The 23,598-nt window shown below is 54.9% G+C and overlaps 1 protein-coding gene across 2 annotated transcripts in view; it reads left to right on the top strand.

The window, feature by feature from the left end:
* MVB12B (multivesicular body subunit 12B) overlaps positions 1-22,085 on the top strand; it is a 155,552-nt gene extending 133,467 nt beyond the window's left edge. For both annotated transcript variants that reach the window (XM_090274733.1, XM_090274735.1), the window contains exons 9-10: positions 1,194-1,253; positions 18,173-22,085. In XM_090274733.1, the coding sequence (XP_090130859.1) occupies positions 1,194-1,253; positions 18,173-18,259 (147 nt within the window). In that variant the 3' untranslated portion in view covers positions 18,260-22,085. The remainder of the gene's footprint in view (positions 1-1,193; positions 1,254-18,172) is intronic.
* Positions 22,086-23,598: the final 1,513 nt, after the last annotated feature.

The raw sequence follows: 23,598 nt of genomic DNA on the forward strand, positions 1-23,598 counted from the left end.
GCGCGGACTCCGGCCAAGCCCCGTGCCAAGCGCTGCCCTGCACGTCTCTCGTTTAGTCCGGGAGGGCCGCCCACGCGCCGTTTTAACAGGAGAGGAAATGATGAAGTGATTTAACCTGTGGCTGCATGACGAGGAGGCGCTGAGCCCGGTTCTGAGTCCCGGTTCTTGGACTCCGAAGCCGGCCTCTTCCTGATCTCGCCTCGTAGGAGACCCCTCTGGCCCAGCTTAGGCTCTGCCCCCCACCTCTGGGCTGCAGTTCAGCACCGGAAAGGCCCTGGAGTGTGTAGGAGGCTCTCAGGTTCCCCTTGTTCACCCACGGCTGCCCGCTGCTGGCTGGGGTACAGGAGGAGGAGCCGGTGCCTTCGCGGGACCACAAAGGCCCCTGTGCCCAGTGGGACCAGACTGGGACCTCAGAGAGGGGCCCCTGTGCCCCTCCCCACCACCATGCATTTCAGCCCAGGCTTCCCTAGGCCTCCAGCTGACTCTGTCTCCCGACCATGTGGGTTTGATTTTTCATGCTCTGTTGGAACACCAGCATCTTTTTTAAAAAGTTAAAAAGGTCCCCAGTATTTGTGAAAATATAGAAACACCCATGGAAATCCGATATTATTTTTCACCACCATTGATTTCGCAAATGATAATTGATGGGCAGGTATTTCATTCACCTTGCATTTTCAAAGACCTGAAATTCCCCCACCTCCTTCCCTGGACGCCTGGCGTCCCAGAGGAGAGATTCGCTACTGGCCTCCTGGAACTCCTTAGGCGCATTCCACCACTTAGACGCAGAGGCCTCTGGCGAGGCCCTGGGCAGCTCCAGCCCCAGCTGCCGAGAGAAAGCAAATGGGCTTTTCCCATGAGCAGGGAGCAGAGAGCGGTGGGTTACTGGTGACAGTCACTGTCTTTCAGGATGGCCGTGACCCCACCCTGGGTGCTGAAGACAGATGACTAAGCAGGGGTCTCCACCAGAAGGGACCCGCCCCACTGACAGCCAGTTTCTGGAATATGCTCCTGGTCCATTTACCCTCAGTGACCACTGCAGGGTCCCACGGAAGGTTTCCGTGGAAAGGGGTGGAGAAAACACAAGATCACGGCGGGGATGGCGGCAGGGGTGAGCTTCACATGTTGTACAGGAAAGCCAGCGTGAAGGAGCGTGTTCCTGCCCTTTAAAAGAACGGCTTGGTCTGTATTTTCAGATGCAGCCCTTTGACCTTTTGGGAATCACCATCAAATCTCTGGCAGAAATTGAGAAAGAGGTAAGCGAACCACCCCGAGAGGCGGAGGGGGCCTGAGCCGCCGCTCGCTCACCCCTGGGTCTCTCCTCTCATTAGGGATCCTGTTCCAGGAACAGGAAGGACCTGGGTGTGGGGTGCCGTTTTGAGAAAAGCACTTTTATTTCACTCAGATCTATTGAATGGAAAAAGAAACTCACGTCTAATGTGTCCGTTACTTCAAGTCAAGTATGACCAGCATCTCCTTGTCTGCCCAAAGTCAGAAGGTTTTAAGGGACAGACGGAACAATCCCTTGTGCTTTTTTGTTTGTTTGTTTTTAATGTTTCCGCTTAAAGAAGGTGGAGGTTGGGGGATGGGTGTGGAATTGACTTTTCTGCCTCCTTCTGTTTTAGGACACGCCACCAGTAGAGGTTTGGGGACATGTCCCAGCCCCTATGTGATTTCCAGTGTCAGGATGCACCCCACTGTGTGTGATAAGCCAGACCCCCTTTGGCAGCTCTGTTTGAAATAGTCTGGATGTTTTCCTAATAAAAGGAAAGAAATCCAGGACGGGGGTACATGTGCCAATTCAGAAGAAAGAGTGGAGATACAAGAATCAAACAGGAGGTCAGATGTGCCCGTGTGCCCCGTCTTCCTGAGACAGCACTAGCGAGTGTGTCATCTTTTATGTAGAGGAGGCTGTTAAGCAGTCACATGCTCACAGCCAGCTCTCCTCAGAGAGGAACATTTGTCTCCAAGATGGAAATGGTAGAACCATTTCAATATTCTCAGCCCCTTTGGGTTTTCTCTTGTATACCCAGCCAGCAGAAGCAGGTTGCATTATTGAAAGATGGCTGAAATCAAGGAAAATTGAATCAGTGTAGTACAACAAATTTCTAAACCTGTCATAGCAAAAACAAGACAAAAAGTCCCCCTTTGTCTTTGATTTTCAGTAAATCATAAAAGCCAACTTGATTGTCATCTATAGACTTGGGGGGGCACTAAACTTAGGAAAAAGAATGGCTGGCTAGCATGTTAGGGATATGTGCACAGAATTCCTTGTTAGCCCTTCTCAAAATCGAGAGCTGGGATGGGAGGCCAGCCGCCTGCTCACTACCTGCCGTTGCGTGGGGTCCCACATCCCACTCGGTGTGTGGAGGGGAAGGCCTCTGAGGGTGGCCTGCTCTGGCTGCAGGTGGTAAAGCAGGGGCACAGCCTGTGACCCGTTTAGGAAGGTCAAGTTCAAACGGAAATAGGTCTAACCCAGCCCCACACTGACTGGGGGCAAGTCCCCCCCGCTCTCTGTGTAAAGCAGGGATCTCAGTAGAACCCACCTCAGGGTTTTTTGTGAATACCAAATAAATGTATGTCGGAAGCACTGGCGGACGAGTGCCCATCGCTGTGGGCTGGGAGTCGTGAGGTGGCCTGTGCTGGAGACGGGGCTGCCATCTCAGTGTTGCCTCCTCTGCCCTGGGTCCTCCGAGCGCTCGCTGGGCCGTAACAGTCACCCCAAGCTGACCACGTGGGTGTCGTTCCTCCCCACTTCGTGGGGCAGAAATGGAGACTCCGAGGGGTGAAGTAACTTGCCCAGGACAAGATTGAGACCTGGCGTGTCAATCTCCAAACCCTCTCCATTATGACTGAAAGCCTGTGGTTCTGTGTACCTCTACGGGGCTGGTGGGGACACCGCAGTGCGGGAGGCTGTTTTCTGACCGGCCTTCAGGTCTCAGGATCGGGTGGCTGAGGCCTGTGCATGTGGTAGAAACCACTGTGAAGCTCCATTCTCTTCCCTCAGGACTAAAATCTGGCCTAAAACTGTGTGGTTGGACTGTATTACCTTGAGGTCAGATGCTCCGAGCAGAGCCTGATGGGGCAGACGGGCTCCGCAGTCGTCTGCCCTGGGTGTGAGGCTGAGCTCTTCCATTCAACCTTTCTGCGCCTCAGTTTCCTCTTCTGTGAAATGGGAGTAGTAAAAAAATGCTTTTACCCTGCAGCATGTATGGGGTTTGACTGAGGGAGTCTTGTAAATGGCTTAGAACAATGCCTGCCCTGCCTGCTGCTCAGTTAGGGCTGCTATGGTCACGGTCATGGTCACTGTCGTTACTGTCCTCCGTGTGTGAACCAGTGTACATCCAGCCCCGTTCCAGCGTGACATGCTGCTTCTCCATGCTGGTTGGTCGAGCGAAGCTTTAGTTCTTGTTTTTAGTGGTTGGTCGAGCCAAGCTTTAGTTCTTGTTTTTAGCGATGGGTTTAAAACACACATCTGTATTCTCTGTTGAAGGAAATTAAAGTGGCGTTTAAAATGCAGAGAAATGGGGGAAGGCTGGAAACGTTCAGTAGGGTGTAAAATCATCGCAAATCCCCCCTCAGTCCAGAATGCTGTAGAGTTTGGCATTTAATCTGAGGATTTACACATGTTACTTACACCAGCCATCCGTGTGCATTTAATGGTGATTAGTATGTTGATATCCATACACTTTGGTGGACGGCTCCGTCTTCTGCAAAGCAGAGGGTTTTCTCCATAAATAAACTTGAACTTGTTCCTTTAGCCTCTGAACTCAACCTTGCTGGTGCAGCTGGAGGCCTGGCAGGGCCTGGCTCCTTTTTACTCCCAGCAGGTCTGGCTGCTCATGGTGGGGTAGGGATGGACCTGGTGCAGGACCAGCTATGCCGGGCAGTGTTCTTTGCCCACTGTGAACTATTATTCCACCATATTTGACACTGTTATGCCAAGCTTCCCACCCCCCAAAAAGGTGGGAGACTGCCTTTGGGTTCAGGGGCCCAGACGCTGTGACCCCCGTGGGGCTCCTTGCCCCTCTGAACTCCTGGGGTCTTGCCTGGTTTCCTAAGGCATCTGTGGAGAAGGCTGCTTTGTGCTGGGCTAGCACTCCCCTCCCTGCTCCCGCCACACCCTATTCACAGAGGAAAACTGGGCCACGGTCCCTACCCAGGCAGACAGAGAAGGGCCTGTCCCTGAGGGCAGCATGGTGCACACATCGAGACCCTGGTAGGTCTGCTTTCCTGCCCACTTGAACTTTCCTTGCTTGCGCTGCCTGGGCTGTTTCTAAATTCAAGCCTGTGCCTGTCACCGCCACTTGGCCTGGGCAGGTCACTCCATGAATGCACCCCATTAGCCTGTCAGCTTTGAGCTTAGGTAGTTAGGGACCAAAGGCAACCCTCCAGCAGCCAGCCCAAGAGAGCTGTCCCCAGACGCAGCATGGACACACAGTGGGCCGCAGCCTGCCAGCCCAAGAATTGCATGCCATCGACTAACAGGTGGAAAGAAACAAGGTGTCACCTCGATTGGGGGTGGGCAGGGCCCCTCAGCCCCACAGAACCCTGACGAGCTCCAGGGCGGTGCACCGCTGGGACCAGGCTCTCTGGCAGCATGGCCCAGAGCCGCCTGCCCTGTGGGCCCTGGACACCGGATGTTGCGGGGGGGTGTTTGCACTGTGTGAACAGTGGAGGCAGCAGGGTGCAGTGGAGAGGGCAGGTTTTGAACCGGATGTCCGGGGCAGCATGCCAGACCTGCCACCTGGGCTTGACCCTGGGGCAGGTCCCCTCGTTTCCACCTCAAGTTGACCTACAGGCCTGCTGACCCCGCCCCAGGTCTGCGTCCTGGTCAGTGGTCTTAGGATTTCCCCAGCGGTTGTGGCCTAGGCGGCACTTGGTGAAGTTTCATTAAAGACACCCAAGGAAGGTCATGTTTTAAGATCATTATTAAAATTAGCGTACATGCTGTGAAGCAGATTTCGAAGGGGAAAAAAAACATAAAGGCGAAACCTCTCACAATAGAAATACGCTCAGGCAGTGCAGCGGGTTGTTGAAAATGAATGAAGCCATGATTGATAAAGAATTTGAAATCTGACCACTGTCAGCCCCTGATGGTGGTAGCGGCTCTGGTTCTGCCTGGCCCCGCCGCCTGCAGCCAGGGCCCTGCCGCCGGGGTCCATCGTGGCTCAGAGCCGGGGCTTTGCCAGGAAATTAGTCCCAGGCTTGAGAAGTGAGGTTTTGTTCATTTCCCCTCAACCAGGGAGGTGACCAGGGGGCAGGCGTGGGGGGGGGGGGGCGCGGCTATGGAAGCATGGGAGGTCTTCGGGCCACTCCCCCTGGGGCTGGGCGGCAGCTGGGCGACCCTGGGGGCCGTGACCTTGAGGCCACGCTGTCCTCCCGGCTGCCAAACAAAGGGTTCTCTCTGCTCCAGAGTCGACAGTCGGGAAAAGTGTGTTTTTGCAGCCGAGCCCCGTGATGAAGCATCTTCTCTCCGAGCGAGGAGACGGGCGTATAAATATTCTTCGTCTCTGCCGCTCTTTATTTCCCTTGTACGCAGTCGCCCCATTTCTCCATCTGATGGATCCCCCACCGCCGCGGGGGCGGCAGCTCCCGGCCCGCAGTCGGGGCAGCAGCTTCGGCAACAATTCCCAAGTCCCAGGTACCCTTTCCTGGAGCCGGTCTGTGCTCCTCCCGGCCCGCTGCCCCACCTGCCGCCCTCACAGACCAATCTGGCCTGTGTCTCAGGGACTGAAGGCCAGGGGGCAGCCGCCTTGGTGGCAGTGGGCTTCATGCTGCGTGCGTAACGGCCCGCAGGTCCTTTAAAGAGAGGAGCCAGCGATTCCTGTGATGGACGGGCATCCCGCGCGCCCCAGCTCCACGCACAGCCGTTCCCCACCTGCCGCCCACCTCCACGGGCCACCACGAGCTCGCCTCCCTTTGGTGGGTGCCACGCTCAAGCCCGGCGAGGGAAGTGTCGTTAGCCTGCCACGCTTCCCGGTGGCGCAAACGGCCTCCATTTTCACGCGATTCTAAAGCCGAAAGACAAGGGAGAGTCTAATTAGTAAAGGGACGATCTGATATTAATCACTCCTTTAAAATTGACAAGGGAGGCAGTTCATTTAACCACTTAATTGCTACAGGTTTTTATGGGCTGCTGTTTGCAGACGTAGTTAATGAAGAAGTTATAAATCTAAGGGAGCTTAAAATTTTAATTTTATACCTAAATATTTTCCTTGTTCTCATGTTTGTAGTCAATCCTCAAGAGTCTAGTCACGTGGAATGTTCTTTAAATGAACATATTTGCTAACTGGCATGATTTCAGTTTTTAAAACATTGGTTCCAGCAATTAGGCATTTTTTTTCAGTTCCCAAATGACTAGAGAAATTCGTCTTGATTATAATTGCTCTTAGCCACGCATATCTAATTTGTGTCTTTTTAAGTGTTAATTAGTAAACAGTTTGAGCTGACATCTTTATGTGTTTGTGTGTTGAAAAATGGGCTTATTGCTTATTTAGCTTGGGGCCGATTCCACTAGCATTTACGTCACGACATTGAGGTGAAATTAATGGAAATACATTTGGCAGCTCGAGGTGAAAAGAATTTTTGAATTCAACTTTTGGACATAGACTTTTCATGGGCTTCCGCAGTCCCATGAGATTTAGAGTGGATTTGGGACCTGCGTATGTGGGAAGAAAGGGAGACAGAAGATTTTTGTATCAGTAATGAAATGGCAGAGTCCCAATTTTATAAAAGCAAAATGTTCATATCCCAGCACAATTGTTCATTCTCTCGACTTTTGGAAAGCTTTCATTGTGCTTATTAACGTGAAAGAATTTTGTACCGGGAGATGTTGCAAAATGCGTGGACCCTTAGCACCATCTAGTGGTCGGATATTAAACTGCAACAAGAAATAAGGTGCCTTCTCCTGACTTGAGAGATTTAACATTTTCACCGCCCAGAATCTTTTTTCTTTATTTATATTTCAGTAAGGAACCTGATATCTTGGGGCGGGGAGGGCTCTGCCTACTTCATTTATTGAGTAGAAGTTAGTTAAATGAATAGGAGTTAACCCATTCTGCTCCTCTTTTTTACATTTTGGCTAAAAACCACAGAGCTGCCACCAGATTCTACAGAATTATCACACTGAGTTCAGATCATTCCAGCCCCAAACAAAGAAACCTAATGAGTCTGTATAACAGCCTTTCTGGAGGCACAGAAGAAGTGTTAGCCTTATTTCGAAATGTGGAAGTAGCTTGGGGACCACCACTCCAGGAGTCCGACCACAGCTTAGGAACCACTGTTGCAATGCACAGACAAGATCAGTTCTCTGCCCATAAATTCTGGTAAATTTCTTGGGCAGTTTATCATCTTAAGCAGCTACCCTGCCAATCAAAATCAATTTTTAATATTTAGTGTTTTCCCTGAGTTCAGAGGTCATACGTTTATAAAAATGAAGACACTTCAGACATGTGACATTCCCCACAGTCCACTCCTGAGATACACACACACACTCGAACATTACACAGGCCCACAGTATGCATATTAGCCATACCTTGCTTTCATACTTACAGTACCTCTTGCAGATCCTTTCGTGCCATTTCACACAGATCTGTCTGCCTCACTCTTTTCAGTGACTACGTGTTGTTTCCTTTTATGATCATGCCATGATTTATTTAAGCAATCCACTATTGATTGGCTTTTGAGTTGTTCCAATTATTCGCTATTACACTGCTGCAATATATTTCCTTGTTACACGTGTCTTTGCTCCCCTGGGCCTTTCTTTAGAAAAATATACGTTACCGTTTTGCCTTTTGTTAGGCCCACATAACCCCCCACCTTCCGCATATGAGGGCACCTGTTTCCCACACCCTCTCACTGGCAAAGCCTCCCTGGTATTTAAAGGTGAACATCTCTCCATATGTTTATAGGCTGTTTGTATTTCTTTTACGAGTGTCTTCGGTTTGTACCCTTTGCCTAATTTTTCCTACTGGATTCTTTAGCTTTTTTCATCCATTTTTAAAGAGTTCTTTATACTCTTTATAACAGCCTTCTCTCTGTTCTGTGTTCACACACACACACACACACACACACACTACTTTAACCGTGTCTTTTCACCTTGTTAATGCTGTATTCCGCTAAATTTTTCATGGGCAGTTTTGTTTATTTTTGGCTTCGGATCATACTTAGAAGATTATAAAAATATTCACTTTTATTTTCTCTTGCTCTTTTGTAGTTTAATGTATTTAAAATATTAATGCTTTTCAACTACTTAATCCATGTGAAATTTATTAGGTGAGAACTAGAACCATATTTATTTTATCCTAAAATGTTAGCCAGTTTTCTTAACATTGATTACTTTCTTCAGTAAATTCTAAATACTACCTTTATTAAATACGGTCACGTGCCACGGAACGTTTGAGTCCACAACAGGCCACACATACAATGGTGCTCCCCCGTAGGTTGTGAAATTCCTGTCACATAGGGATGTCACAGCCATCCTAACACCATAGTGTAGCATGTTACCCACGTGTTTAGAGTGATGCCGGTGTAAACAGCCCACTGCACTGCCAGTCATACAGAAGTAGAGCAGATATAATCACGTAGAGTACACAGGACTTAATACTATGAGTATTCCTGGCTTATGTATTTACATATGACAGTTTTTATTGTTATATCAGAGCGTGTTCTTTCTCCTTACAGAAGTTTGCTGTAAAGCAGTATGCTGTGCTAGCGGGGCAGCAGCCTCACACAGCTCACGTTTACCAAGTGTCTCAGTTGCATCATTTTCCCTTGAACTTGATTTAATCGCGTGTTGTTTGCACAGTAGCATGCTGTGCAGGCGGTAGCCCGGGACTCAGAGGCTGGACCACATGGCCTCGGGGTGCAAGAGGGTGTGGCATCCAGGCCGCTCTCAGTACACTACAGTGTTTGCCCAACAGAATGGCCTAACGACGCATTTCTCAGACCTGTCCCGTCGTTAAGTGGCGCACGACTATATGGTTCTGTGTGTAAGTAGAGTCATGCACATTTTTTTAAACTCATCTTTTTATCTGTTACCACACTGTTTTGAATCTTACAGCTTTATAATAAGCTTTAGTACATGATAGGGTTAATTCTTTTCCCCCCACAATTTTGCTAATTATATTCCCGTGACTATTCTTCCAGCTAAACTTTAGAAGTGTGTTAGGGGGAAGGCGTTCCAAAATCTCCATTTTAGATGTTTGTGCTGAACTGTACTGAGCACAGAGGTAACAGGGGACTGACTGGCGGTTTGGGTGAAGAGTCTCTATTCGGGTCTGTGCTTCTGTCGCCCGCAGAGTAGAGGAGTGTTCTTTGCAGAGATCCTGCCCATTTCGTGTAGGCTGTGCTGAGGTGTTTTCTGTTTGTGTGGCTCTTGTAAATGGGATCTTTTCTTCCGTTATATTTGCTGTCATTTCTAGATCAGGAAGCTGTTGGCCTTTGCACTGTGTATTCGGAGTCGGCCCTCTCGCTGGCTCACTGTTCCTGACGGCTTTTCGGTTGCTTTGTTTGGTTTTGTAGGCGGCCGTGTCATCTGTAAGCCCTGACCCCAGCCTCCTCCTCCCGGGTGTCTGTCCCTCATGCTGGCGCCTGAGCCTGGCCAGCACATTTGGGTCACTGGGCCTCCTTGTCACATTCGTGGTTTCACGGAAGCTTCTAATTTCAGTATTAATCCATAATGGTACATTTCGGCTTGCTGTATATATGGACATCTCTCTCTCTCTCTCTCTCTCTCTCTCTCTCTCTCTCTCTCTCTCTCTCTCTCTCTCTCTCATTGCATTAAAGAATTAGCCATCTATTTTTATTTTCCTAAATGTTTTTATCAGAAATGGATGGTGGCTTTTGATAAATGTATTTTAATCACCTATTGAGATGATCATATGTTCTTCTCCATGGGCATATTAATATGGTAGATTATATTAATAGACTTTCTAATTTTGAGTCTCAAACTCCCCCCACCCTTTGGGTTCTGTCGGCAGCAGTGTCAGCTGAGCAGTGGCCCCCACAGAGGTGGCTCCCACAGGGGCCCCGGGCATTCATCATATAAATGAGGGAAGCAGGCTGGGCCCAGGGAGGCGGGGCTGAGGCAGAGAGGACGTTCGGCAGACAGAGCTGCCTGCCCTGGACACCATCCTGAGTGGTGTACCTGCTCATGCAAAACTGAAGTCAACATACATATTTGGTCTTTTGCAAGTCCTTCACAAAAGGATTTTTGTATTCTTGTGGTTTCGGGACCTTTCGTCTCCCACGTTTTAAAGTAATGCCAGCCCCCACATTGGACTCTCAGAAGGTGACCTGGCATGTGGGTAAACAATGGGCGTGAAGGTGAGGTGAAGAACGGGCAGGTACCTTCCCAGCATGGGCCCACAGCATCTCCTTCCCACCCAGAAATCAGTGCCGGAAAGCGGCATTGTTTTAAATATTTTCTGCAAATAACCTAGGAGAGGAAGAATACAATTCTCCATTTTTAGGTGCTATTCTGAAATGCTGACTCAGCGAGGGCTGAGCCGCATGGCTGTGGGCGAACATAGAAATGGTGTTTGTTTAGCAGCAAAGGATCCGGTGGTCCCAGCCCTGCCCCGATCCTCACACAGAGCCACCAGGCTGCACACACGGGTGCCACAGAGCCTGCCAGCCCTGCACTGGGGGAGGAGCCAGGGACAGCAAGACGCCCTTTGTGTCCTAGTAAATCAGGCAGCAATCTTCAGTTCCGCCCCAGAATGTGCCTTCTCCGTTTGCCTTGAGGAGCCCAGCTTCTCAGTCTCCTTTTCCTGCCTCCAAGAGTCGTGGGTGCAAGAAATCGTTCCCCTTGTTGCGTACTCTGTCTCTGTTGCCCCTACACAATCACAGTGGTACAGTGGCAGGGGACGCCCCGCTTGGGCAGTTATAGGGAGTGGTGGGGACTGTGGCAAAGCGGAGAGCATGTGCCTCTACAGGAAGTGACCCCATTTCACCACGCAGGGCCAGGGGTTGCCATGCAAGAAGGAAGGTCCAGCATTGCCATGCCCCCTACGTTTCCACACAAAGTCTCTACACTTTTCAGTGTTTATAACTTTTTAAACACCACGCATGCCAACAAAGTGTGAATCTCCTGCTTGTCCACGGTCTGTGTGCAGAGCGAGAAAGACCAATCACACCTGGACTCCTCTAAGTTCACTGTTCACAGGGGTGACGTGGACAAGCCCTGGGCTCAGTGTGCTACCTGCACGACCTAAGTAGCACAGGCTAGGGGCCAGCACACCGTCCTGCGCAGGGGGCGGCGGGAGTCCAGGGGCCCCGGGGCTGCCCTGACTCACTGCTGCCTCCACTGAAGACTGAACTCGAGGATGACATCCTGCTGCCCACGCGCTGTCTCCCTGCCTTCGCCGCCGTTTCTCCTTTGCATTGAGCTACGCCCAGAGCTTGATCTTTCCCTTCACTCGCCCAGCCACCCTATCCCAGCCGCTCATCTACTTATTTATTCATCCACCCGTCTCTTCTGGGCCACAGCTCTACTGGCTCCAGACCTACAGAAATGGCCGAGACCCCTTCTCGACACTGTGCTTAAGAGGAGTATGGGAGGTGCTATGGGGGAGGGGAGACCACTTTCCAGAACAAGTGCCCCTGTAGATGGGCCTCATAGGACAAGCAGGGCTTAGCCACTCAAGGGATGAAGAGTGTCTACAAGGGAACAGCACAAGGCAAGGCACAAAGGTGGGACTGGCACACTGAGGACGCAGCACTTGGCAGGGAGATCTCAGAAACCACGCACAGGACAAGGTTTCCGCAGAAGTCATTCCCACCTCACTCCAGGGGTGGAACGGCTGGGGCTTGGCCACACGGTGGGGACGTACGATTCACTTCCCCGCTCCCTGGTGCTCCGTCCGAGTCCCAGGTGGAAGTGCTATGTGAGCCGAGGGTGCCCTGACAGTGGGGCAGCAGGTGTCACTGTCCCTCTGGGGAGTCCCGGGCTTGGAGCAGGAAAAGGGGTGACTGACGAAGATGCGGGAAGTGACCTGGATGCCCCGGAGGAGGAGGAGGCAGGGCTGTGTCAGCGCATGGCAGGGCATTGGCACAGCAGCTGCTCCTGGAGCCGGCACTGCCTGGACAGACATGGGTCCCACTTGTAGAGCAGGTGGGCCTTGGAGCGGCCCTTGTCCAGCCCCTCACTTTGGGTGACCCAGCAGTGGGACGGGGTGGAGCCCAGGCCTCCTGACTCCGGGGTTGCTGCTCTGAGGTCAGAGCTCATGAACCCAAAGAGGAGAACCAGCACAGAAACAGAGGTGGCTTCCCAATAGGTTTGTGGGAGTCACATGGGTCCCTGTGTGGGGTTGTTGTGGGACTGGCCAGAGCACTCTTACCAATTCTGGTGCTTAAAGGCGCCTCCCAGATGAGTCCCGAGCCCCAGTGGCCTCGCTCAGGTCGCTCAGCCTCTCTGAGCCCCAGTTTGTTCGCCTGTCATCAGAAGAACAACATCAGCTTCCCGGGTGTGAGGATTTGGTCCCAACGCTCTCCTTTGGGACCCAGTGGCTCCTGCCACCCCGTCACCTTATTAGTGACCACTGAGTCATAGGCTATGTAATTCATGAGCCCTGCACTCCAGGCCTGCTCTCACCAAGGGAAGGGGTTGAAGGAAGCATTCTCCCAGCTCTGGGGAGTCCTAGAACCTCCTGCAGGGGTCAGATAGGCCGTCCTGGTTCCCCCAGACGCCCCATGCCCCCGGCTGCACATGGACAGCCTCCTCCTCCGTGCGTGTCCAGGCCCCGATGCCTCCCTCTTTGCCAGGTTTTCAGCTGTCTCTGTGGCCCACACTCCAAGTGTGAACAGGACTCCACGGGAAAACGAGCAGACAGACCAGAGGAGGCCTGCACCACGGGGCTGGGGTCCTGCCGGGCTGGGTCCTCCCAGTGCTGCCCACCTCTTCCCTCCCCCGGGGGCTGAGTCCCAGCAGCCAGGCTCCTGAAGACAGGTGGCCGGACACAGGCCCTGGAGTGAGGGAGGAAGCTGCCCGTAGCCGAAATGCCCAAACGGGTTGAACCGTGCGTGGTGAGGAAAACGGGCGGCCTGGGCTCTGGGGCCACGGCAGGTGCCAGGCAGGGCCGGCTTGGGCGAGGCCGGCTGTGGGGAAGGCGAGCCGCTGCTCAGAGCCTCGTGCATCTCCCCTGCAGCAACCCTCCCTGACTGCCGGAGCCCACCCTTCCATGGGGCCGACCCCTGAATCAGACTCCTCTCCTTGACCCGAGTCTTGCCTCTTTAGTTCCCCTCTACCTGTCCTTACCTGGCCGGGTCCTCACAGGGTCCTCTGTCATTGACCAAAATGCCCTTCTGGGTTGGCACACATCAGTTGTTCTACCCCACGTGCACCTGTAGGAGGAAGTGGATGCAGACACGCACCTGAGGCCAGTTGCCGGGCCAGGGCTGCTCCTGTCCCCCGCCGCCACTGCGGGCTCAGTCCAGCCTGCCTCAGCTCAGGCTGGGACCTTGTGACGTGCGAGGCTTTCCTGGGCCTCGGCTTCCACAGCTGGAGACTCGGGTGCTGAAAACAACCCCTTTCCAGCGCCCTTTCTCATAGGGAACTCTGAGTGATCGTCACTGGACCCAGGGAGCGAAGGGGGCGTACAGGCTCAGGCAAAGGCCAATGCCTGCCCCGCCATGCCACCCCACCCCACCCCACCCCGGGCGGGCCCAGGCTTCCCTGAGTTGGGTAACACCCTTGGATCTGATGCATCGGGAGGACCGGGGTTTCACTCTCAAGATGCTTCCACAGCTTTGTGAGCGGGCCCGGGGACAGGGGTAGCGTGGAGGGATTGTTCGCCACGTTTTGGCAGGTGGGGCTGGGCGCTGTTGGAAGCTGTGGTCAGCCCCTCCCGCTGCCGGGACACTGACCTTGCTGTGACAAAAGGCTTTTAGAAGTTAGGGCTTGTGCTCCGTGGCTCGAGAGATCAGATGTGTCAGTTTCAGGGTGTCAGTTGCGGGGTCTCCAGGCCAGAGCACCCATCCCCCGGGCCGCTGGGAAAGCCCCGGATGGAGCCCCTGACAGTGATGTCTCTGTCCTGGTGAGGCCGCCCAGGCTGGGCTGCCGATGCTGCTGTAATGGCAGCCTGTGCTCACCAGAGGGCGCCAAAGCCTGGCGCCGCTCAGCTGGGAACGGCTCTGTGAACCCAAATTCTTTTTAATTGAAAAATTTTTTTAATTCAAAAAGGATTTGCTGTTTGTACGCCAGTGCAGGTTTTCCTTATGCGGGAGACTAATATCTTGAGTAAACATATCTGTGCCCAAATCCACCTTCAAAGGTACTCACTGTTTGCCCAAGGGAGCGAAAGGGCTTCCAGAAGCAGCCCTAGTCTCTTGGGCAAACACTTTGGGGCCAGCAATCCCCGGCAGAGGACAGCGTCTGTGGGAAGGGTTATCCGCAGCCTAAGAGGGATTATGTTAGGGGACATATGTTGAAATTTCATTTGAGGAGTTAGAGAAAACAAGAGGGGGGAGTCGCCCTTTTCTCCAGCCAATATAACCTAAAAAGGGAAAAATCCCAAGGGCAGGGGTGGGGGGACGGCAGTCTGTGCTCTGTGCCCAGATCCCTGGCCCTCAGGAGGGGGGAGGCCGTGTCCTTGGGCTGAGTCAGGAAAAGGCCGTGTGTGCTCTTTTTCCTGCCGCCCCCCACCCCCGGCCCCAGATGTGAGAGAAACAGGAATTCAGCTGTTTGTCCTTGAAGGCTCATCTCTGCCCACCTTCCTAGTGACCCTGTCCCTACTCTTGGCCACCAAGACTGGCCTCAGGACTCCCCACTAAGCCCTGGTCAGCACTTGCTTGCCCGGGCTAGGAAATGTCCAGTTTCCCCCGACCCCACCACAACCCCCATCCAGAAGGCTGTAGTGCCCTTATTTTGGGGCCACTCCTGCCAGCACTCGACTCTGCAGAGGGCTCCGGCCTCTGGCTCTGGGTATCTGGGAGCTACTGCCTCCAGCTCCCTTCACGGGCTCTCTGTGCTGACCAGCCCCCAGCAGCTCCAGGCGCCTGACTGCCCCATGTCCCCCGCCCTGCCCCAGGTGCCTGGCACAGAGCCTGCACAGTGGGGTCCCCGAAGCCTTCCCAAGGAGACGTGCCCAGTCCACATGGTCTGGGCCTCTGGCATGAGTTGCTCCCTCATTTGAGAGGTGCCTCACCTCTCCGCTGCCCCAGGCAGGCGTCTCCCAGGCTGGCCTCAGAGCAGCCAGAGTGAAGCCCACCCCCTCAGTCTCTGGGCACTCATCCCAAGTGCCGGGCCTGACACCTTGTATGCTTTTCTTGAAACATCTCCACGTCTGTAACTCCAGCTGCCCTGACCCCAAGTGCTTCCAGTGTCTACCCCTTTCTCCCTGGTTCCATGTCTCCCCAGCCAAGGGGCTCCCCCTGGGTGCTCCTTGGGCCCCCCCCTCGGCCACTGGCAGAAACACTCCCATGTCCTCTCACACGGCCTCTCTCCCTCCTGTGTTGCTCATCTGGGTAGATGGGTGGTGCCGACGTCTCTCCCTTGCCACCCTCGTGAGCCCTCATCTGGTCCCAGCACCTAGCACAGGGTAGATGCAGTGGGTACTGAGGGAGCCAATGAGGGAACGCTTTCTGCTGTGATGCACCCAAGCAGCCACGAGGTGGCGGTATTGTCCCGGGCTTGGCCCCCAAGTCCACCACCTCCAATGCCACGCTGGTTGGCCAACCTTCTGGGAGCTGGAATCCCCAAGCCCTGGCCTGTGCCTGGGACCCCTGAAAGCAGAAGAGTGATGGGCTGGGTGCTGCTTTTATTCTCCCAGGTGTGCTTGCCTGGTGCCAGGGGTGAGCGGGCCCTTTACCTGCTGAATGCATTATGACTCCATTATTTTAATTGAGGTATAATTGACAGACGACATGATTTTGTTTCAGAGGTACAATATAATTATTCAGTATTTGTATATATTACGCAATGATCAGTCTAGTTAACATCTGTCACTATAGTTACTTTTTTTTTTCCTTGGGATGAGAACTTTAAGATTTACTCTTAGCAACTTCCAAATATGCAGTACAGTATTATTGCCTATAGTCAGCATGCTGCACATTGTACCCCTGGGACTGATTTTAACTGCAAGTTTATACCTTGTGACCCTAACACCCATTTACCCACCTGCTCCCTACCCTCTGCCTCTGGTGGCCACCAGTCTGTTCCCTGTATCTGTGAGCTCACTTAAGTGTTTTTTGTGTCTTTTTTTTTTTTTTTAAGATCCCACATATAAGTGGCGAGTACTTTTCTTTCTCCATCTGACTTATTTCACTTGGCATCATGCTGTCGTCACTAATGGCAAGATTTCATCACTTTATGGCTGAAGGATAGTCCGCGGTGTATACGTGCCTTGTCTTCCTTTATCCATTTGCCCACCAGGGGCCAGTCAGGTCGCTTCTCTGCCTCGGCTGTTGTGAATAATGCTGCAGGGAACACAGGGGTGCACGTCTCCTCGAGTCCACGTTTTCATTTCCTTCAGATAAAATCTCAGAATTGCTGGATCATATGGTAGCTCTAGTTCTAACTCGCTAAGGAGTCTCCACACTGCCTTCCTTAATGGCTGCACCAATTTACAATCCCCCCAACAGAGTACACAGGTTATTTTTCCTCCACATCCTCGTCAACACTTGTCATTTCTTGGTGTGACCCCATTTCTTCTGAGTTTACTGAGGTTCAGAGAGGAGAAAAGACCTGCCTGAGGTCACCCTGCAACATTAGCTCCTCTTCCCACCCCTTCTGGCAACAGATGCTGTTTATAGGCACCAAAGTCCTTGTCTTCATCGTCACCGGGGCCTGTGGCTGCAGTGGCCACCTGAGGCAGCTCACCTCTGCTGTTCACACAGGGGCGGGATCAGCGCAGGCCTCGCCCAGCCCGGCTCAGAGCTGTGTCTGTCTGTCTGTCTGTCTGTCTGTCCTGCATTGCTCCTGTGGGACTGTCAGGCAGAGAGGTTGAGGACACAAATGTGACACCCTCAGCTTTTAGCTGTTCTCCCCGCTCGGCATGGCCCCCCTGAAGTGATGGCTCCCCAGAAGTGACTCCTTGCTGCAGGCAGCCCACAGTGGGGGTGCTGGGCAGGTTTTGCCAGCATGCCTGGAGGTGGGAGAGAGGCGGGGGCAGGAGCACTTGGAGCTCATGCTTGGGGTCTGGCAGCCTTCCCTGCCACAGTGGTTCCACACCATCTTCCTGACAGCCGCCCCCCAGTGTCCCGGAGGAGATGGCTTCAGGGGGTGGCCAAGTTCAACTAGGCAGCTCCACATTGCAGATTTAAGTAGGGGAGCCCTTTTTATGAAAATTCTAACTGCCAAAAGGATTTCAAATATTATTTTAAATGTTGACAACCAATGACCAAAGCTAAGCTCCTCATTCCCAAAACCCATAGGACCACATGGCTGCCTCAGCATGGTGTCCAGGCGGTTCCCCTCAACCCCGCCCCCCACCCCTGCAGCCCCGCCTCTGCCCCGCAGCACACCTCACCTGCCCCTCACCTGTGCCCAGCTCTGCTGCCTGGCATGCCCTGCCCAGTGTGGAGATGTTGAGACCCCACCTGACCATCACGGTGAACCTCAGGTTCCCTGTGCTCGTTTCTGTGACCCGGGATCTGTTAGGCAGCCCGGCTCTCAAGCGTGAGAGCCAGGCTCTCTCACGGGGCAGGCAGCTCAGGCTGGGTGACCTGGGGGCGCACTGCCCTCGAGGCGCTTCGGGTCCCCGTCAGTTAGTGAGGACATCGCACACTTTCTGGGAGTGGTTCTGGGACCGCAGCGAGGAAAGCGTGTGCGGGTGGGTCGCCTGCCAACCAGAGTGTGATCGTCACTTGTGCTCAGGGGTCCCTGAACCTGGTGGCTGTGGCGCCTTGGGTCAGGTTTGGGATGGAGTCCCAGATCTGCCCCTCACCAGTGTGCGACTCCTCTCCCAGTAGGACGAGGGCCGTATGCTGGCCGCGGGGAGGCAGGAGCGTGCTCGTGCGTTCCCCGCTGGCCTTGCGGCTTTGGGCGCTGCGGGTGCTGGGGTCTCACCATGCGGGGAGTGGGGCGGGGGCTGTGAAACCAGCCAGGCGCCTGCAGCAGCCCCTGCGTCTGCCCCTGCGCACTCGTGCTGTGGCGCAGCCCATGAGCAGATGCGGGGCGCGGGCTCCCGGCGTCCCCGCGCTGACTGTCCTCTCTGTCCCGCCCCTCCTGCAGTACGAGTACAGCTTCCGCACGGAGCAGAGTGCTGCTGCCAGGCTCCCGCCCAGCCCCACGCGCTGCCAGCAGGCCCCCCAGTCCTGAGGGCCCGGGCCCACCTGCGCCTGCGGGGGGAAGACACGTCGGCCCAGACTACTGAGCGCCCTGCCCTCTCCCGTTCCCGCTGCCCGCCCCTCACCCTCCCCGCAGGCTCGTCGGGGAGACCTCAGGCAGCTGAGCGCCTCCATCGTCGGTCATCCGCTTGCCTGACATGACACCCCACCTTCCCGGGGATGTGGTTCATAACCTCGACTCATCTGTGTGCTGTAGTGACCAGCGGCTCCTACCGTGTCTGTGTGACGGGCGGTCGCCCTCTGAACAACCCTACCCTCCATGGGAGTCCCCCCGAGGGCCCTGGACAGTTGCTCCGGCCACCCCGTGATGCCACCAGCTCCCTCACTCCGGACTTGCCTGCCACTAAGCCATCGCTTTCCTCCCAGAAGACCCCGAGGGGTTGGTAGCTTTGCACGGGACCCTCCCGGGAGCACTCATCACCCAGACCCGGGCTGCCGTGGACAGCCCCTCAGGCCAGCGGCAGCGAGTGCCCCCAGCATTTCACAGCAGCCCCGAGGAAGCTGGTGGCCGGAGCGGACCCATGCCCGGCTCCCTGCCCAGCTCCCTGCCCCACTGCGGACATCCTGTGCTTGGACTCATGACTGGATTCACACGCCGGACATCCTGGGGGCAGGGGGCAGCAGGCCCCGGCTGCGGGCACAGAGAGGACCTGCCGTGTGGGCAGGAAGGCAGAATGCCCTGCGCTTGCTGCCCAGGATGCTGGGCTCACCCACTTCACACCCACTTCCCCGCAAAGGGCTCGTCTCTGCAGCGCCCACGTGCCATCAGCCGTGCCAACGGCCTCTGCCTGGTGCTGTGAGCCAGTGCCCAGCCCCAGAGGGACAGGGACACATGGTCACCTGGCTTCTCAGAGCCAGGCCGCATCTTGACGACCTCTGCTCATAGGAATCATTGTTTTGAAAAGCCCATCTGACCCAGGTCACTGAACCAGGGCCAACGCTGACATTTCTGACGCTAATGGCAGGTGGACACAGTGCTGGCTGCCAAGTTCAGCCCCACACACATTTGCCATGAGCACAGGGGTCGCTGCCATGCCTGGAGGCTCAGACCCTCACTCCAGTGGCCTGCCTTGTCTGGCTATTGGTGTCTCCCATCTCGGGGGTGGTCACCAGATAGTCGGTGCTTTGCCCAGGAGGTTTGGTGTGTGTCTGGAGGCTGGCGTGTGCGGGTGCTGTGACAGCAGTGAGGATCCCCCACCCGGAAGGCAGCACAGGAGAGCCACAGCCAGGGACAGACCCCTCCTCCCTGCAGGCTACAGGAAAGCACATGGCTAGCTAGTGGCTGGGTGCAACAGGAGCCAGCCAGCGGTGGGGAGAGTGGCCACTAGCTGAGAAGCAGGGCAGGGCAAAAAATACCTCACGCACCTGTCAGCCCTGTCACTCCAGACCCTTCAACTCTCGCCCCTGGTCACCCCTTGTGTCATCATTTTGATACCTCCTGATATCTGTGCATTAGGGAAGTGGGTGCCTCCCCTCCCCTTCCCCGACCCCTGAGGACATCCCTGGTGAGACTGGCCTCCCTTGCAGCAAGGTGGCAGGAAAAGACATTGTGGAATCTGCCAGGACCCGGGGGACTTCATGACGGAGTCCCCTGAGGACCTTTGGGATCAGTGCTTAACCAGGAGAGAGCCCTCTGGTCTCCAGTGTACCCACAGAAATAACCTAGTTGCATTTCTGGGGATCTGGGGGAATCCCATGGGTCCCCAACGTATGTGTCTGCTGCTGCTTTTTGGATAGGTGGCTGGTTCAAAACCAAGTGACCTGTATGACTCAAAGCCCAACAGCCAGGGGTGCCGTCTAGCAGGCTCGGGAGTGGGGGTTGGGGGGACAGAGTCCTAATTACTCTGTCCAGCTCACTGGTTCGTGGACTCGGCCCTTCGATCGTTTTTCACAGCCCGGTGGTGAGGTTACCTCTGACCGGGAGTACCAAGCAGCCCCGGACTAACCACCAGGCACTTCAGCAGCCCTGCTGCCAAGAAGGTTCAAGTTAGACAATGGGGGGCCCAGCAATGAGGGTGGTCATCAGCGGGAGGAGGAGGGTGTCCCCAGCTCCCCATTCATGCCTCGGGGGGCTCTCAGGCAAGCCAGGAGACCACCACAGCATCACAGACTTAGTCTAGATGGTAGCACTGGCTGTGACCATTGCGATGAACGGCAGCCTGAGACGACCCCGCAGCGGCAGCGTTAGTAGTCGGCTGTGTGGTAGATTTTAGGCTGTTCCTGACCCTGTTTCTTTGCCTTGTGAGAGGTGGGTGAGGTGGAGCAAGCGTGTGGGCGGCCAGAGGCCAGGGGTGCGTGTGCGCGTGTGCATGGGTGCCCGGCCCATGCCAGGCTCTGGCTCACACCTACAGATTGAATGACCTTCCGTTTCCTTCTGGGAGGGCACTGCCCTTTACAAGCCGACTGGCCGGATGGGGAGGGAAGGAAGGGTTCCCGTGGAGATGTGAGGGGCAGCAGCCTTGCCCTCAAACCCCCAGCACCCTCCATCCCCCTAAAAAGACTAAGCAGAGCACAGCGCCCCCACTTGCCTTCTCTTCCCTCTGAAAGTTTAAGCTCTCCCAAGGCCTTGGAAGCGGCACAGCGGTGACAAGGAGTACGTACTCTGCTCCAGGTTCACGTGCAGGTTTGTAACAAGGCGCTTTTCCCCACCCAAGTCCAAGAACTAGTCTCAGCCGTGACCCTCCCCCATTTGGAGTGAGGAGAACCCTGCCGGCAGGAAGAAATAGCAGGTTAGTCTCCAGGCTGCCCACGCTCCCTGTCGAGAGGGTTGCAGCCTGTCTGCCTACCTTGCTGGTGACAGGCGGTTGCTGGCGAGAAGCCGCTGAGGTTGGCTGGGGACTGTCTCCTACCTGCCCCATGTCCTTTAGAAAGGCAGGGGCGGGGACAACACACTATGCCCATATTCTGTGCCAGGCATTAGGCCGGCCCCTTAAGCACATCTTTCTCCTGTCAGTTCCCCCAAAAGCAAACATACCCAGAAGTGGATATTATTTGCTCCTTGTTATGGATGGAGAAGCTGAGACTTGTCCAAGGGCGCAAGGCTGGTAAGTGACAAAGACAGGTTTTGGACCCAAGTGTCCTCTGGCCCCAGAGCCCACGGTGCCAGCCATCCCAACATAAGCACATGCCTCATGATGGCCTTTTAGTTTCTGGTCCAGTAATGGACATCCCAGCTGCCACTAGTCAGGCTGGTGTCACCATGCCACCGTGACATGGGCGCTGAGCACCAGGCGGGAGCCCGTGCCCCGCCCCCCACCCACTAGCTCCACCCAGACGTGGGCTCCCTGGGGCTGCCAGCTGCCCCGTCACTTGCCATTTGTGGGGAAGCCCAGCCTGCAGCTCCTCTGAGACCCGGGGAGCCTGGGTGGAGTGCAGGGAAAGGCCTTGGTGAAGCAGCCACGCGCCTGCGCGGTGCACAGAGCTGAGGCCGCCTGCCTCGGTTCGCTGTCTGCTGTTCCCCAGGGGCCTGGGGGAGGCGGCCAGCACCCGCGCCCCCACCCTGAGCCGCCCGGCGCCCCTGGGTCAGCCCAGCTTTCGTCACCTGTTGTAGACGTGGCCCTCCGGCAGCGGCAGCTGTCACCACCACGAGACAGGCTTCTGTTCCCCCAGCAAAGGGCGCAAGCTGCTGTGCGGCCACGTGGGACCTCTGACGGGTCACTGTGCACTGGCCGTGGGAACGACGTCCTTCCTGCGTGTATTTATTTGAGGTGACTCTTGTACTTGGCAAAGGGAAGTTTCACTGTGTGATTGTCTGTCTTTTAATATAATTTGTTAAATAAATGTTTGTTTTAACCTTTTCCTGGCTTGCTGCCTTTCTGAAGCCACCCAAGAGAGTGTCCCTCAGGCCTCCAGCTTGTCCCAGCCACAGGTCTAAGGAGCAGATAGATGGCTGCCTCCACCCCAGCCTTCCAGCCTTCTTGAAAGCGCTGGTGGGCTTCTTTGCCCCGTTGAGAGGAGACGAACTGGTTACAAGCCAGAGTCAGGAGGTGCCACAAAGCCCTGCCCTTCTGTGGCCCCAGTGCTCAGGAATGCTCCTGAAGGAGAAAACCCGGTTGCCGGAGAAGCCTGTGAAATGTGTGTGTCTCGGCCAGTCACCAGCGAGGAATGCGGGCTCTTTCATCTGCGGCCTGCCCCGGAGCCGTGTCTGGGCGGGTGCAGGGCGTCCAGCTGCCGGGGGCACACGCAGCTGCGTGGTTTCAGTCCTGTCCCGACTGCTCACCTGCTTGTAAGACGCCACCCCAAACACCAGGGAGGGGCTGCAGGGCCCCGGGACACGCACCGGCTCCTTGTGAGGACGCGCCAGTTCAGGTTTCACTATCAAAGCACTTTGCCTTTATAGGTGACCTTTGCATTTTGGGGCTAGACGGCATGGTCTGAACTGTCACTGCCTCCAGGCCTGATCATGCCAGACTTGTGAGACCGGGGTGACCCTTAGCTCATTTCATCTTATGTCAAGACCAGGAGGGTCTCCACAGAGTGTTAGCGCCTCCAGCCCAGACCCCCACCTCTGGCATCTCCCAGAAGAAAGGCCCCAGAGAATTAATTCCATGAGAAACCCACAAAGAACACTCAGTGTGGAGTCTGAGGAGCAGGGTTCAAATCCTGGCTCTGCTGCTTACTGACCATATGGTCTTCATCTCATGACCCAACAGCTGTCAGAATGGGGACGGTGCTCCCTTGGGAAGATGGCATGAGGATGTTCACAGGGCATTTAGCATGAGCAGAGCCCAAGTGACATGTGGGTCTATCTTTGGGGCCTGGGTTCTGTGTTGCTGTAGATAGCATGTGCTGGGCCACTAAGCAAGTACAAGTGGTGGCCTTTGACATCCAGGACCCAGAGTCTATTTGCAAAGGGACTCAAGCACTGCTCGGGAAAGCAGATGAATGGATGCTCAAAGCCCCAGAAGAGACCTCACACACTGGCCTTTGGGCAGCAGAACACCAAAATCCATACACAGCAGCCAAGGCCAAGGCAGGGTTAGTAGGTAGACCCAGAGGACACTTGGAGCCCAAAGCAGAACCCAGCCGAGCCTCAGAGAGGTCAGAGCCTCAGGCACCTATTTCTCCTGTCTTGCCCACACTGCCTTGTCCACCTCTACCTGGGTGTCTGCTTGTTTCTCATTCCCTCACACTCTGGCCCTCCTGCTCATGTGCTCTGCACCCCAGCGTACATGGCACACACATGCGTGTATACACACAGCCACCCAGGTTCATGCGTTCTCCATTCAGAAGATCCTGAGTCAAGAGTCCCAGGACAGGCTCTGATTGGCTGGCCTGGGTCAGGTGACCCCTCCTACACCTGGTTGCTCT

The sequence above is a fragment of the Furipterus horrens genome, unplaced genomic scaffold (genome assembly GCF_987537825.1).
Source record: "Furipterus horrens unplaced genomic scaffold, mFurHor1.1.pri manual_scaffold_4, whole genome shotgun sequence".
Taxonomy (NCBI): Eukaryota; Metazoa; Chordata; class Mammalia; order Chiroptera; family Furipteridae; genus Furipterus; species Furipterus horrens.